Raw genomic sequence first — 14,694 nt, 5'->3', positions numbered from 1 at the left:
AGCACCAATTCTCACCAACTGACAGCTTGTGATTAACTTGAATGTAAAATGATACAAAAAGCTGCTTTTTTCACATTCAGCATATGTTTTTAAACTCACATCTTACGTAGGTTTCTTCAACTCAGGTGTTTTTGTGTCATAATTGCCTCCAACTTTTATTGCTGATGTTTTGTAATTGTTTTTTTCTTTTTTTTTTTTTCCCAAACTGATTTAACCTACACAGCAAAGATACAACCCCCCCTCTTTTCACTAAGGGACAAAGTGCCCAAATATGTGCAATGCAAACAACTTAGGTGGATTAATTTTAATTCTCATTACCTTGAAGCAAAGCAATCATTTTCTATGGTTAGGAAAAAAAGCAAGCTTTATGAATAAAAGTAATTATCATTCTTGTGCTATTTTTTTTTTTTTTTTTTTTTGCACGCTGTTTGCAATTAACACTTGGTGGAATCTGAATGAGCATTTCCAAAGTGTGTAGAGGAAAAACGCTGTAGATCAAAAAAAGATCAAAGTAGCGGCAGAATCGACGGTTTGGACGAGTTTACAGATGCTGAAGAGAGCTCATCACACAATGAGCGGCGAGTGCAGACTTCGAGAAACAGCGCATGGCTCTTGTTCGAGGTGAGAAACAATAGCGTGTGTCTCGCAGCATGGGCGACGGCCAACAGCAAAGCCTCCGTTTCATGTCTAACAACCCCCCACCCTTCTCGCCGTTCACTCAACTTTCAGTTTACGACCGCTCACAACAGTTTACAGCAGCCAAATTTCATTTTCTACTCACAAATCCTATCGCACATTATCCTGTACATTGCATTAGGGCCCTAATCTTTCCTTTCTCTTGCTCAGAAGAAGAAAGGAGCGCCTTCATGATTAACCCACTTTACAGCAATAAATAAACGCATCATCCAGTAATGTACACCAGATTTAATTTGAAGGGTGGAAAAAAACGCTCAAATCACTGAAATGTAATGAAAAATAACACAATGCAGACTCCAATGGGCGCCTTAGGAATTAATTTGAATGCTCTGTAATTTTTTCTCTCTGTTGTACTCTGGATGTTTTTTTTTCTCGCAGCCAACTGTGTGACTTTTTCCCCACTCTCAATCTGCTGGTGTTAAGTCTTCAAAATATACTCGAAGAATAAAGACAAACAGAATCCGTGTGCCATAAAAAACAGGGCTGTTATTGAATTAGCGTCTCTCTCTCTCGCTCGCTCTCTCTCTCTCTCTCTCTCTCTCTGCTTCGTCCATGTTCATCACATGTATCCCATGTTGCTTTTGGTTTCCCATCGTTTTTTAGCCTCAAACCTGCAACACATTGGAGAAAAAAAAAAATAATGCAATTATGAGCCGTGTGAGAAAACATTTTAACTGTCGATTTAATGCAGCACGAGTGATGGTTCCAAGTCGGGCTAATGCAGGCTCTGGTAGCTTTATCTTAACTGCACTTGAACCCAAAGTGTCACACATGGCAGATACGATTGGGAGCATAAACATGAGGACGGAGAGGACGTTGACGTACCCCAGGCTATTTGCTTCTTCCTTTTTGCGCTGCCCTCAAAGCTTCCTCTTCCTGTTTGCGTTGCGCGAAGTCACGGCAATCAGCAGCTTGAGCGATTTTCACAGCCAGCTATTTAGAGGCAGACAGAGGAGAGAGGCCCATTAGAGAATGGAAATCAGTCTGAGGCGAGAAAAGCCTCCTGACTGATGTGTCGTGGTGGCTTCTTGTCAGTGTCTCTGACTCCCTGTGCCGCCTCGGAAACAGAAAACCCTTTATGGAGCCGTACAGAACATTAATGCTGCTCCATCCGACAATTCAGCAACAGTTAGATGACTGTACGATCACATGTCATCTACTAAATGCATACACTGATTTTACACAGTTGAGTCAATGTATCAACATCAATAGTGGCTTTTCCATCGGACATCTGTGCAAACTTTAGCGATATTTACTACATGTTGAAAAAACAGTGTGTAATGTTGGTTTTTCCATTAAATCACAAATGCGATGATTTGTTTATTTATTATCGCGAGATGACACAAGAAGTCATTCCATAAACATGGCAACGAATGTAAATATGGTGTGACTTACAGATATATTCATTATTATTATAATTACTCTTCTATCTCGTACTAAATTAAATAATGATTGGGTTTCTTTGCGTCCACACATACCCACATGTTTCTTCTTCTTTACTTGTTGTAACGTCCGTCAACATCCAGTTTTTCTAACCTCGCCTGACTCCAGTTGCAAAAAAAGGTCTTTCCATTGCAGTTTTGTGTGATATACCATTTCCGCAATGCCCGAAAATCACCTCTTGCCAGCGCAAAAACTTAATCGAAAAACGAGATTTCTGGCGAAATTGTCGTTTTTCCATTATGTAAATTTTTATGCGTAAGTTATAGTTGCACAATTTAAGGGTCAATGGAAAAGCGACTACTGTCAGATGGAAACGGCAGCATAATATACAACCAAATGCATGGAACTGGAGTTAAATTACCCACATTAGGACAGTGTTTTTCAACCTTGGGGTCAGGACCCCATGTGAGGTCACCTGGAATTCAGATGGGGTCGCCTGAAATTTCTAGTAATTGATAAAAATAAAAAAAAAACAAAAAAAAACAAAACAGCTTACTAATAAAAAATGTATGGTGAGTTGACAGACAATCCCAATCCATAAAAGACATGACAAACTGAGTCTGAAACTGCAGCACTGTGGTTCTGTTTATCTGTCAAATGTTCATTGTGGTCAGTTTCAGATGCTGCAGCTCTTTCATAATTCATAGTTTCAGTTCTTGTTTGTTCAGTATTAATTGTCAGCCTTGTAAATCCAAGCTGGACTGACTGTACATATCCTGACCAAGGAAAATCAAATTCTCACTTTGTGCAGTAATCTACACCTGGCTTTACTGCCTCAGTCCATAATAATATACATTATATAGACTAAATGTGGTCTAAAATTAACATTTATTTGCAGCATAATATAGCAAACTATTACATGATCATAAACAAATTAATTTTAGCAAAAAAAAAAAAAGTCTTGCGTTTTGAATGTCTGGGGTCGCCGGAAATTTGTGATGTAAAAATGGGGTCATGAGCCAAAAAAGGTTGAAACCACTGCATTAGGACATACTGTTATGATAGTATTTCAGGAATAAGAAGGTGTTAATGGAAAAGAAGAACTCTGGCTTGTGGGTCTTCATATACAGTCATTGGAAAAAGTATTAGACCACCTTGTTCTTGTTCATTTTAATGCCTGGTCCAACTAAAGGTACATTGTTTGGACAAATATAATGATAACAACAACAATAGCTCATAGTAGTTTAATTTCAGAGCTGATATCTATCCGTTTTCCATGTTTTCTTGATCATAACCAAAACCACTTCAGTTCTTACATCAGTAGCTATGACAAAAACCATTGGCTTTAGACATTCCATGTTTTTTTTGTCTGTTTTAGTCACATGATACACACAGGAGTTAGTACTTGATTGCATAACCATTGTTTTTGATGACTTTTGATGGTCTAATCATTTTTTCCATGACTGTATCTAGTGTTTATTTACTTTATTTATTAATATGGATCCACATTAGCTTCCATCAGAGGTCGACTGACAGTGGACAGTTTTTAAAGGCTGATATAATATGAGCAGGAAAAAGTGATAACCGATAAATCACCCAATATCAAAGATTAACTTTGATGGAAATTACCAGTGTCGATCGGTGTAATAAAGTGAATAATTGTTGATATTGAAGTATTAAATAGCTAAATAAAGGAACATATTGGTCTCAGTGTCTTTAATCGATAAGTCTTTAAGTTAATAGGAAAAAACAGTGTAAAATTTAGGTGATTTTAGAGCTTTTTTTTTTTTCTTTCAAACGACTGTTTTCCATCAAAGTCAGTATTTCGAGGTGAGATGCTGAATTTTAGCCACTTTATCATCTACAGCCATGTTCTGCTGATAATAATAGTTTATAAAATGTGCTACTGGTGCAGATTATTTATTTAGTTAGACTACTCATTTTCATTTAGAATTGTTAGTTTGCTTAGTTCTTTAGATATGCTTATTTATATTTATCTAGACTCCCTTTTTCGATTTTTTTTAGACTTGTTACAGTTTGTTAGATATGCTTAGTTATATTTATATAGGCTCCTTATTTAAAGTTAAATCGTTATAGTTGTTTTGCTTAGACGGTATATGCTCGGCGAAGGGGTAGCTACAAAGTAAGAATTTTATTGTACAATGTAACCGTGTGGTTCTCTGTGCATATGACAAATACATTTATTCTAATTCTAATTAATCCAGTCTCCTGCTTCCACTACAGTTTTTTTTCCAATAGCCCACATTGTACACCCACATAAACACACATATGAGTGGGTTATTATATTAACATTCCAACAGAAGCATGGCTGGTATAGACAATAAACCAAACACAGCAGTAAATCTGAAAGTACGTTAAATATCCAGTCACACAGAAGAGTTAAAGTGGGTTTTCATGCATCTCTTAAAGGGGGAAATATTTACTGATGACGCTCTGGAAACAGGTTTTGTAGGTAATTCTCAACAGTGTTACTTAGTAGACATATAAGGATGATTATAAGAAGACGTTTCAGACATCACAGTATTATGTAAAAAATATGTACATGAAATGATTTGTAGGTGTTAAATGCACTTGATTAATTGCACTTTTTATTGTCCTTTTTATTGTTAATTCAGATTTTGTTGTAAATTATGTTCCTGTCTTTTATGTCTATGGTGTTTATTTGTGTAGAACCAAAGACAAAAAGTTCAACCTAACATAGTCAGTGACAGTAGGATGTTTTATATCAGTATGAGACCATGTTTAGTGTTGGACTTGGGAGAATAATTGTATAAAAGGCAAGTTTGACATTTAGTTCCACGTTTAGTTTCAGTTATTGCTTTATGTATTTATTACTTTGACTTATTTCAACTGTTATCGCAACAGAATGTTATAAACATGGTTACAACAACATTTTCAATCACTCTTTTTGGGTTTAACGTCATACAATACATCAGCTTTTTCCTGCTCCAAACCATCATTATTGTGTCTGCAGTTAAAATCTACTAAAGACTAAATTGACATCATCTAAATACAGAATATGCTCATAAAATAAACAATGTGAACCTTACAAAATTACTCTTATCATTAGTAAAACGTCAACGATTCAGCTACAACCATGTACTTATATGTTCTAAATGCTTATTATTGATATCCAGTTTTATTTTGCTATTTTCATCTCAAACTGTTTTCAGCTCACACTTAATATTTTACATTTTCTGCAATATTTCCATTCTGTTTGCCGTTCTCTTCCACATATCAAATAAACCATTAATAAATAAGTTTCGATGTAAAAATCCAGCTGTTGATGATGATCACAATGACACTCGACACGTTGGGAAGTTACAAAAATAAACATATATACAGTTGGAAAATGTACGTGTATTTTTGTTTCAGTGTGTGTGGCGTGCCCCACAGCTCCATAAATTACTGGGGCAATGTTTTATTAAAATTATTCTAATCTATTGCGCCTTTTGTTTGAGGTGTTTTTACATTTTTAAGCTCCTGGCTTTTAGTGTCTCCTGCACATTGTTTCCTTTTGATTACTTCTTTTTTTCTTGTTTAATGTGCAAATGAAATAAGGAGGGAAGAATGAGTAACAATGTTCAGCTTTCTGCAATTTCCCTCCCTATATATTTATATATATTTGAAGGGGAAAAAAAACACATTGCAGTGGCATTTTTCCTCTCATCACCAGGGTAAAAGAGACTTCTGTGTTTGTAATACTGCAGGCGGCGCCTGAAATCAGAAGTGAAGAGAATGACCGTGACTGCAAGAGGCAAACATTCAAATCCCAGTGAAGACATGTGTGTATTGTGAAGCAGAATAATCCCAATAACCCCAGTCACACAGACGCACAGGAAACAAAGGGAAAAATCCTGCCTCCTCTGTCACTCCTGAGATAGGTTTATTATTCAAGCAAAGGCAAACTTTGATAAACAACTTGGAACAATTTCACCAAACCTTTGGGTAATTCTCTGTAATATTCCGAGTACAATCAGGGGGGAAGAAAGTCTTAAGGTAATGAAGAAATGTGCCACCACTGTGCCACTCGAAAAAAAAAAAAAGACCTGCTAGAAAAAAAATGTTTCAATTATAATTAAGTGGGATAAACTTTATTAGAAAGACTGAAACTAAAATATCTCCTAATGCATGCTGGGATTAAGCAGGTCAGAGCGAGCAGGCAGGAAAAATTAAACTCTAAAGGCTTTTATCACCATATTTCAGGAACCAAGGGTGTAAAATGTTCTAATTTGGGATACATTAAAAGCCATAAAGGTCTTTCAAAAAGATTAATGGTACTTTGCTTGGATTTAAGATAAGGGCTTCGGCTGGCTGCAAGTACTGGGCTCCGGCTGGGCCCTCAAGGCATTCATCTATACAGTCACTGGAAGATTTGTGAAAGCGTCTGCATAACCTGAAGCGTACATACTATGACAGCTCTCCAGTTCTTTGCCATTTTATAGGTTTTAAATTCCTCACATCATGTTTTCTACCGAGTCAGAACGGGTGATTGCTGCTACGTTTGCTGCAGATTTGCGAGCAGATAACAGCACGCCGGGGCTTTTCCTGCTCCTCGTTGAAGAGGTGTAGGTGCTAAACGCTTCCGAGTGGCTGCGATGCACGTCCAGATTATAAATCAGATGTTTATTAAATTGTTGACAAATCTGCGTAGAGCTGCTGCTCTGTGAAAATACAGCCATTGGTGGAAATGTCTCATTACGGCGGCAAATCAAATGAAACTGCGTGATGCTAAAAGGGCTCATTTGGAGATTTACAGACAGAGATTTTCTTTTTTTTTTTTCCATTGTGAGGATTACCCACATTAACCTGCTCTCCTCTGAGGGGGTGTCGGAAATGCAAAGGGCTGAAAAACATGCCTTCCCAAACATTCCAAAAGCAAAATTAAAACCAGTTCCCTGCTCATCACTTCCCCTCTTTTACATTCAGAGCAGAGCCTTTACTATATTTAAAGCATTAAAGGTCTTTAATTTTTTTTCTTCCTCTTTTTTTTTTTTTTTTCTTTTTTTTTATCAGTTTTGTCTCCAATCCCCTGATTGTCTTTACTGGGGCTCAACATTAATGTCAACCAAGTTACCTAGGAGACAGAACAGATCAAAGAGACAAAAAAACCCTCAAAAGTCTGATTAATCAAGCCTGCAAACAGCTTATTTCTTTTAGCCTGCATGCAAGTATGAAAATGAGATTCCGAGAGCAGTACATTGTGCAGATTTGTTCATTCTTATCTGAACAAAGCCAGCGGCAGCTTATTTCATGGATCACTGGCACTGTCAGCGCTGTGGCGCCGAGCAGGTGACGGCTCCTCTTTCTGTGGCGAGAACAAAATTAGCAAAAAGTCGGCACAAATTAGCCTCTCATATTTTCAGTAATATGACATTATTTTTCATTTACTTTTTTGATCCACTTTTCAGGATTTTTCCCCCTCCCCTTGCGTGCCAAATCCTTTCACATCAGAGGCTGCTGAAAAATAAGAATGTGCAGCGAGAATGAAAGTACAAAGCTGGAATAAAGGCAGGAGACAGGAAACCTCCTGCCTTCTTTGTTTATGTCGCTCCTAAAAGGCAATGCTTCCCACTACACCACACACTAATATACTATTAAGTGTCCATCACACTGTGTCTCTGTGCATCGCCTCTCTCTCTCTCTTGTGTGGCCTGTGGACAGTCCTGTTAAAACAAGGTTTATTCACAGGATTAATGCTCTGACCTTTGGAAGATTTGAAGGCAAAAAAATTCATGGAGCACAATGCTGGCACTGCAGCAGCAGCAGCAGCTTAAGGCCACTAGGAGGGTTAAGTCAATAGTACCGTTTTCTGTTCATTCATGTTTGGGTCGTCATGGAGATTCAAGTGGACCCCCCAAACACGGGGCCTCGACGCGAAAAAACAGAAAACAAAGCTCCTGTGTAAGCCCCAGACAACACAAACCGGCCTATGTTATTAGCACTTCCACACTCGGTTTTTCTATTGCATCATTTCGAAGGTGTTTGATAAATGAAAGCAGCAGGAAGTCTTTAAGAAGCAGCATAGAATTCACAAAAAAAAACACTGTGGCAATTAAACAGTAAGTGCAAAAGGACAATAGCTGAATGAAAGATGAGAAAAATACGTCTCCATGTGGATAAAGTGTTAAAGCTCCTATTAACAATATGAAATAAATGATGGCTTTAAGGAAGAAATGGCCTTAAACCCATTCATAAATTTCCTATCCAGGAAGCCTCTTCCAATTAAAACGTGTGAGAGGTGGATTAACAAGGGCTATATGGCTTTGCCTCGCTAAATCACCTCCCCGAGCTGCTCTGCTGCATTTGACGTGTAAACGATTAATGACCAGCCTAATTCCCTTATCACACTACCTTAATGCCTAAATAATGTGGCCTTAGTCAACTTTGGAAAGCAGGGCTATATAAGAAAGGAATGAATATCAGATTAGGCAGCTCACATGTTATTTCAGCATAATTTCTTAGGACTGAGGCGGAGGCGAAAGAAAAATGTGTTTCTGGCTGCAAAGCCTCAGCGTTGCAGCAACATTGAGAAGGTCAAAGGATCAAGAGTTCAGTCGATGCCACCCATGTCGCTTGAAAAAGAACGAGAACTGAAGGGTTTTTCAGTGAGTCTATGTTAAAAATAATAGGCTCGAGTGGACAAAAAGAAGCTGAATTTAAGGATCTTAAGTAAGACGCAACATCCGTTTTTGTATAAATACGCATCTTCAAGGTTAAATATAACCTTTACTGGGAATTTGGAGTCATGTCATTCTGTAAATCTCTCCTTCAACACACCAATTTGGGTAGAAACAAACAGAATCTGACTAAAAATAGTGCAAAAAAAAAAAAACAACACTGCAAAAACTTCTGCCATTCTGTCTGCAAATTACAAATATGTATAATCTCAAACCTAGAACACATTTCATATTGGTGCTGTCAGGAAGAAACCTCTTATGTCCAAAATGCTTATTTTTCACGAAAATGGAAAAATAATGTATATTTTAAATAAAAGAATGGAGGTAAGAGATGTAGTTACAAGCCGTTTTCAACACTTTTCATTGGTTAAATATTTCTAAAATCGCCAGGCCAACATGAAGACTGACCAACAGAATCATTTCAAAGTGCTTAACATGTGGTTCCCACTGGAAATTCACTCAACCCATAAAGACCCAAAGCTCCACTGGTGACCAAACCCATCTACTGATCTAAAATATTTAATAATTTCTGATCCACTAATCCTACACAATACATGTAAATAATTGGTGTAAAATACAGTTAGTCACCTTTTCATGGTCATCAGATATGACCCATTTGGACGTTCAGAGGCTCCGTAGTAACCATGGAAACACCGTCATCTTTTACAACATTGGTTCACCAGTAAAACCCATAGAGCTGGATCAATGACAGTAGATGGAGACACTTGGTTTATGTTCAGTTATTGATATCTTTGCTGAAAATGTCCCTTTTTTTCTGTTTCTAATATAATTACCCTCAACTTTAACCTGAGTTTTAATGAACATCTACACGATCAGTGAATTAAATGTTGGAAAATACTGGATTTACACTGAAAACCCACAAAATACACAGGATAATATTATAATAAATGTTGATAAATGACTTAAGAAAGGTTAAATATAGAGAAAAACACATTTTGGAAGCGTCACAAAAGTAGCAGTGGGTTTTAATAGGTTAAATTTGCAGATGATGCGTTAGATAACATGTTAAACTACACTGATGTCAAAATTTAGGAAAATATATTGGAAACTTTTGGACATATGGAAACAAATTCAAAGTGACTCAGTTTCAATTCTTGATCTTATTATGACGTAAGGACGAACATGTTTAGAAAAGAAGTCAAATATTTTTAACCCTTGTGTGGTGTTCAAATTTTTGTTATTCAGCCAGTGTTTGTGGACGTGGTGGACCCGCTGCATTTGTGGGTTTTTAATTCAACATAATCAAACAATTTTATGTTAAAATACTCCACAAATGTTTACTTCATTCCAATTACAACCAACATAAAAAGCACTTATGTTTAATATTGGCCTTTTGCCTTTGCTAGATCACAATTATGAGTTAAAGTGCTACTCGTTTATTTAGTTTGTTTTTTTAATAACATAAAATATAATCAAGATATGAGAGGAAAAACAATCATAAAAAAATAATTACTCATCATTTTTCTTTTAATGAAAAGTGAAAATGGTCCCACAGACCCAAATACCATACAAGGGTTAATACAAGCATTTATTCTACATGACAGTAATAAGCTAACAAACAAACACATACAGAATTAGGGGTGTGTATTGGCAAGAATTTGGCAATACGATACAAATCACAATACTCTGATCACAATACGATATATCGCAATATATCACGATACTGTTAACAAGGCGATATTTTTTGTTTCGTTTCTTTTTTTAAAAGATTATTTCCTGGAAAAGCTTGTAGTGCAGCATTTGGCTATATAAACTTTTAACATGTAGCTTTACCAGAACAAAAATCAAACAAAGAAATTAATAAATAATGTTTTACATACATTACAGTTTAAAATCCTGCTTAAATGTTTGTATTCTATTGTGAAAAGAATACATAGTGTTCCGTCCCTGAATCATCCAACATCAGAACATTATTTTTGTGCATTCCCAATAAAAAAACCTAACATTTACGTCTTTCAGACGGTAAAAAGTGCTTTTAGTGCTTTTAGGATTCTACATGTATGACCTGCAGTACCACAATACTACTTTTGTAGTATACAAACAACTGAGCAAAATACCCATGTGAATATAGAAATACAAGAGCATGATAAACAAAAAAGACAAACAAAAAACAAAAATGAATCTCCGCCATGTCTGCATTTGAATAAATACTTAAAAATATCGATACAGTACTTTTTAATATCGATACAGTATCATGAAGTGAAATATTGTGATATATTGCGGAACCGATATTTTCTTACAGCCCTGGTCAGAATAGGATAAGAGAAACTTTTTCTCATAGATGTGCGTGTTCCCATGACCTGACCTCTAAGTCAAAGTAATAAAAACATTAATAAATCTGAATATTGGTGTGGAATTCAACATTAAACTAACAGTACTGAATCTGGACAGGAGTCATTTTTATCAGTATCTATCACCACTATCTGCACCAACGTCTGTCGATACCACTGGTTTGTAAAAGATCAGCTGTTCTATCTCTACAACTAGTGCAGACAGACAGGAAATACTAACCACAAAGCCCACGTCTACAGTGGAACTAAAGCCGGTTCACTCACTCACAGCTGGAGTCCATGTGAAACTGGTTGGATAGTCATATGTTGCTTTTTACTGCTACGACACTGATCAATAATCTATCTACTTATATCGACATCATTTTAACTACAGCAAAACGAACCCTCTGTAAACACCTACTAAATGCTGTAAAACAGGGGTGTCCAACATACGGCCTATGGGCCAAAACCGGCCCACTAAAGGGTCCAATCAGGCCCATGGGATGAACCTGTGAAATGCAAAACTAACACTGAAGATATTAACAATCAATGACATTGGAATTATTTTCAGGTTCCTCATACAGAACAATGTGATCTGAAGAGGGTCAGACCAGTAAAATACTATTATTATAACTAGGACAGCATGATATTGGAAAAAACTGACACTGCGATTTTTTTTAACCCTGCGATAAATATTACAATACGAAACTAGTGTTCAGAGAACGCAAACCTCCGCCAAGCACCCCGAACAGTGTGCATGCGTGGACCGACTATTTCTGTTTAAATTCAACAGTTTCCAGGTTGTTCCATACAGCAGAAAAAGTTGAAGCTTGGTACCAGTCATGTGTCTGTCCAATTAGATTCAATTCCAATCAATATTTGTTGAGTTCTAATGAAAAATGTGTGGTCAATGGGATATTCAATGTTAAATGTAAATGTCCACAGAGTCCACATTCCACAGTGGATGCGGACAATTTTGTGCCAGATACAAGATATTGTTCTAAGCTACAGGTGGATCCAATTGGAGGCTAATTGGAGTTGTTTTGAATTTTTTATGAATTTTTGAAAATTGCTCAGTGATGACAGATAGGAAAATTGTAGATTTTGTGACCTTGCTGTGACCTTGAACTTTGGCCTACTTGGCCCAAAATTTAATGGGTTGGTCCCAGGGCCTAGGCCTATCTGTGGGTATAATTTGGTAAAGATGGGTGGAAGAGTTTTCCCATAAAGTTGCTAACAAACAAACACACAAACAAACACACAAAGCAAAGTGATCCCAATACCTCCTGGAGGAGGTAAAAATACTCAGGAAGATATAAGAGCTGACTGGTGCCGACGTAAATGGTCAAACAAATTAGTTGTGTTTCCTCGTTGTGGCAACAATTGCAAAGCACTGTTGACACAGAACACATGTTTCAGTGTCATCCTTCTTGTAACTGAAATAATTCCAGAAAACTTATGTTGCTTTTCTTTTTGGCACCAAGTCTTCATTTCTGGTGATTTTCTCTTGCTAGTTGCTCATTTTTCATGTTGTTACCAGTGACTCACTCCAAACTGATAAAGAACATTTGTGATTGGTGGATGGCTGTGTGCAATGTGCGTCACGTACCCTTGAAATTAGATTAGAACACATTGAGTTCATTTGCCTCCTACGTTGAAGGACCTGCGATGGGACTATTGTGCACACGTACATCATGATGATGATGCTCAAACAATATATTGTGCAGCTGTAATTATAACCTACAAATAATGACAACTCCAAATTAAAAAAAAAAAACAAATTAAATAAACCAATTTAAGCAGGCATGTTGTGGACCATGATCCTCTTTGCCTCCTGCCTGGTTTCTTCATCTTCATCATCCTTCACCATCACCATCTGGACTCTCTCAATCCAGCTAGTGGTTCCAGTTTTAGACCTAGTCCTTGTTCTAATACTGTTTTTTAGTACAGGTCCAGAGTCCAAGTGGAGAGTGTTGTGTCAGGAGGGGTGTCCGGTGTACAAATATCTGCCAAATTAACCAAGCAATCACCATCAACCACAATCATCACTATAAACCTGAGAAGAATATCAAATGTATTGGATTGACTGAGTTTTTGAAAATCATGAAAAATCTACACACGAAAAATTACTGAACATTTTCAGTCAAAAGTATTTTCCTCAAAAAGAATGAATTTAGCTCTATATTCAGTTTGGTCCCTCTCATTTTAGAGAGGGACCACATGTTATCTGGGTAGAGTAAAATTTTCTTCAATTTGAGTAAATTTTACTCAGGTAAATTTCCTGTGTATATCTTTCCTTCGGAGAAAATGTCCAACAAAAATGCAAAATACAACCTGTTTGCATGTTATTATAAACCTGTCGTGAACATGTTTTTTATCAGTTCTATCTGTATAGAGAGAGCTACACTATATGGACAAAAGTATGTGGACACAGGTGTTTCTTTTCTAACAGGGGTCCGGTATACAAAACAATAATGACTAATGTCATAAGATAGTTTTATCTTGGGATAAATATCACTGCATTGGTTAGTTTGGTTTAATTTTTTTTTTTTTTTTTTGCTTCCAAAAGATGGTTTTTACTTCTCCCAACAATTTTTTTTTTTTTTAAATCTATGACTATGATTTTAAATGTTCTACCTCTAAATTTCTAACATATTTTTCATGCTCTGACTATAAATAATAATTTTCTACCACAACTAACCATCTACTTTCTTCACATCTCCCATTAAACTTCAAGGAAATACTGATGTTTTTATGTCAAATCATCATGAACAGGACATCTTACAGTTGTAGACATGATGAGTCCCAATATTTTTATCCCTATAGTTAATAAATATCAATATTTCCTTATGCAATGATATTGATCCCAACATAAAACTATATTATTATTATTATTATTATTATTATTATTATTATTGTTATTGCTTGTATCCCAGACCCCTGTTAGAAAAGAAACACCTGAATTCAACGTGTCCACATACTTTTGTCCGTGTAGTTCATTGATGAAGGCCGTTTGTTCTTGAGTTCATTGTCCGTCGTCATTTTACAGGTCGGCGTCCTCATCTTCTTTCCACACCTAAATTTAGATCCACCTTCAGTCCAAATATTCCGTTTCCATGCCGTTATATCCCAACACAACTTTATCAGTCTTCCACGGGGCAGCCTCACAAGAGCTTTTTGTAATCTTTCCTCCACTTTGACAAACAGAATTACATGGCGAGCAAAAAGGGAAGCCACTCCAGGGAAGGCAGAGTAAAGCAGCCATGTCTCCATTTTCACTCCCAGTAATCTGATGCTAGATATACATGACATGTCATCTTTAGGGAGTAGACGGAAAAAAAAAAATCTCTAAAGTTCGCCCGCTTTGTGCACATTCCATTATCTCGCCTCTTCTGAGTAGGGTAGGCTTATTAGCGAGCTTTGAACTCACACTTACAATAATATGCCATCAACAGTTTTATAAGCTAATTAGAAAAAACAGTTTAATTAATGAGTGACTGGCAATAAAATGGCAATCATGAAAAAAGAAACCGAGGGTGCTAAGCTTCCACTACCACCAATTAAGGCCTAATTACAAACAAATTATATATGTGTTTTGCTGTGGGCTTAAATGTAAAAAAAAA

At 36.5% G+C, this 14,694-nt stretch overlaps 1 protein-coding gene across 2 annotated transcripts in view; it reads right to left on the bottom strand.

Moving 5' to 3' along the window:
- Nucleotides 1-172: 172 nt before the first annotated feature.
- fam204a (family with sequence similarity 204 member A) overlaps nt 173-14,694 on the bottom strand; it is a 37,629-nt gene continuing 23,107 nt past the window's right edge. For both annotated transcript variants that reach the window (XM_030156434.1, XM_030156435.1), the window contains exons 6-7: nt 1,522-1,629; nt 173-1,308 (exon numbers count right to left, since the gene is read on the bottom strand). In XM_030156434.1, the coding sequence (XP_030012294.1) occupies nt 1,528-1,629 (102 nt within the window). In that variant the 3' untranslated portion in view covers nt 173-1,308; nt 1,522-1,527. The remainder of the gene's footprint in view (nt 1,309-1,521; nt 1,630-14,694) is intronic.

Source organism: Sphaeramia orbicularis, chromosome 15, assembly GCF_902148855.1.
Source record: "Sphaeramia orbicularis chromosome 15, fSphaOr1.1, whole genome shotgun sequence".
Lineage (NCBI taxonomy): Eukaryota > Metazoa > Chordata > Actinopteri > Kurtiformes > Apogonidae > Sphaeramia > Sphaeramia orbicularis.
This window is presented reverse-complemented; position numbering and strand designations above follow the sequence as displayed.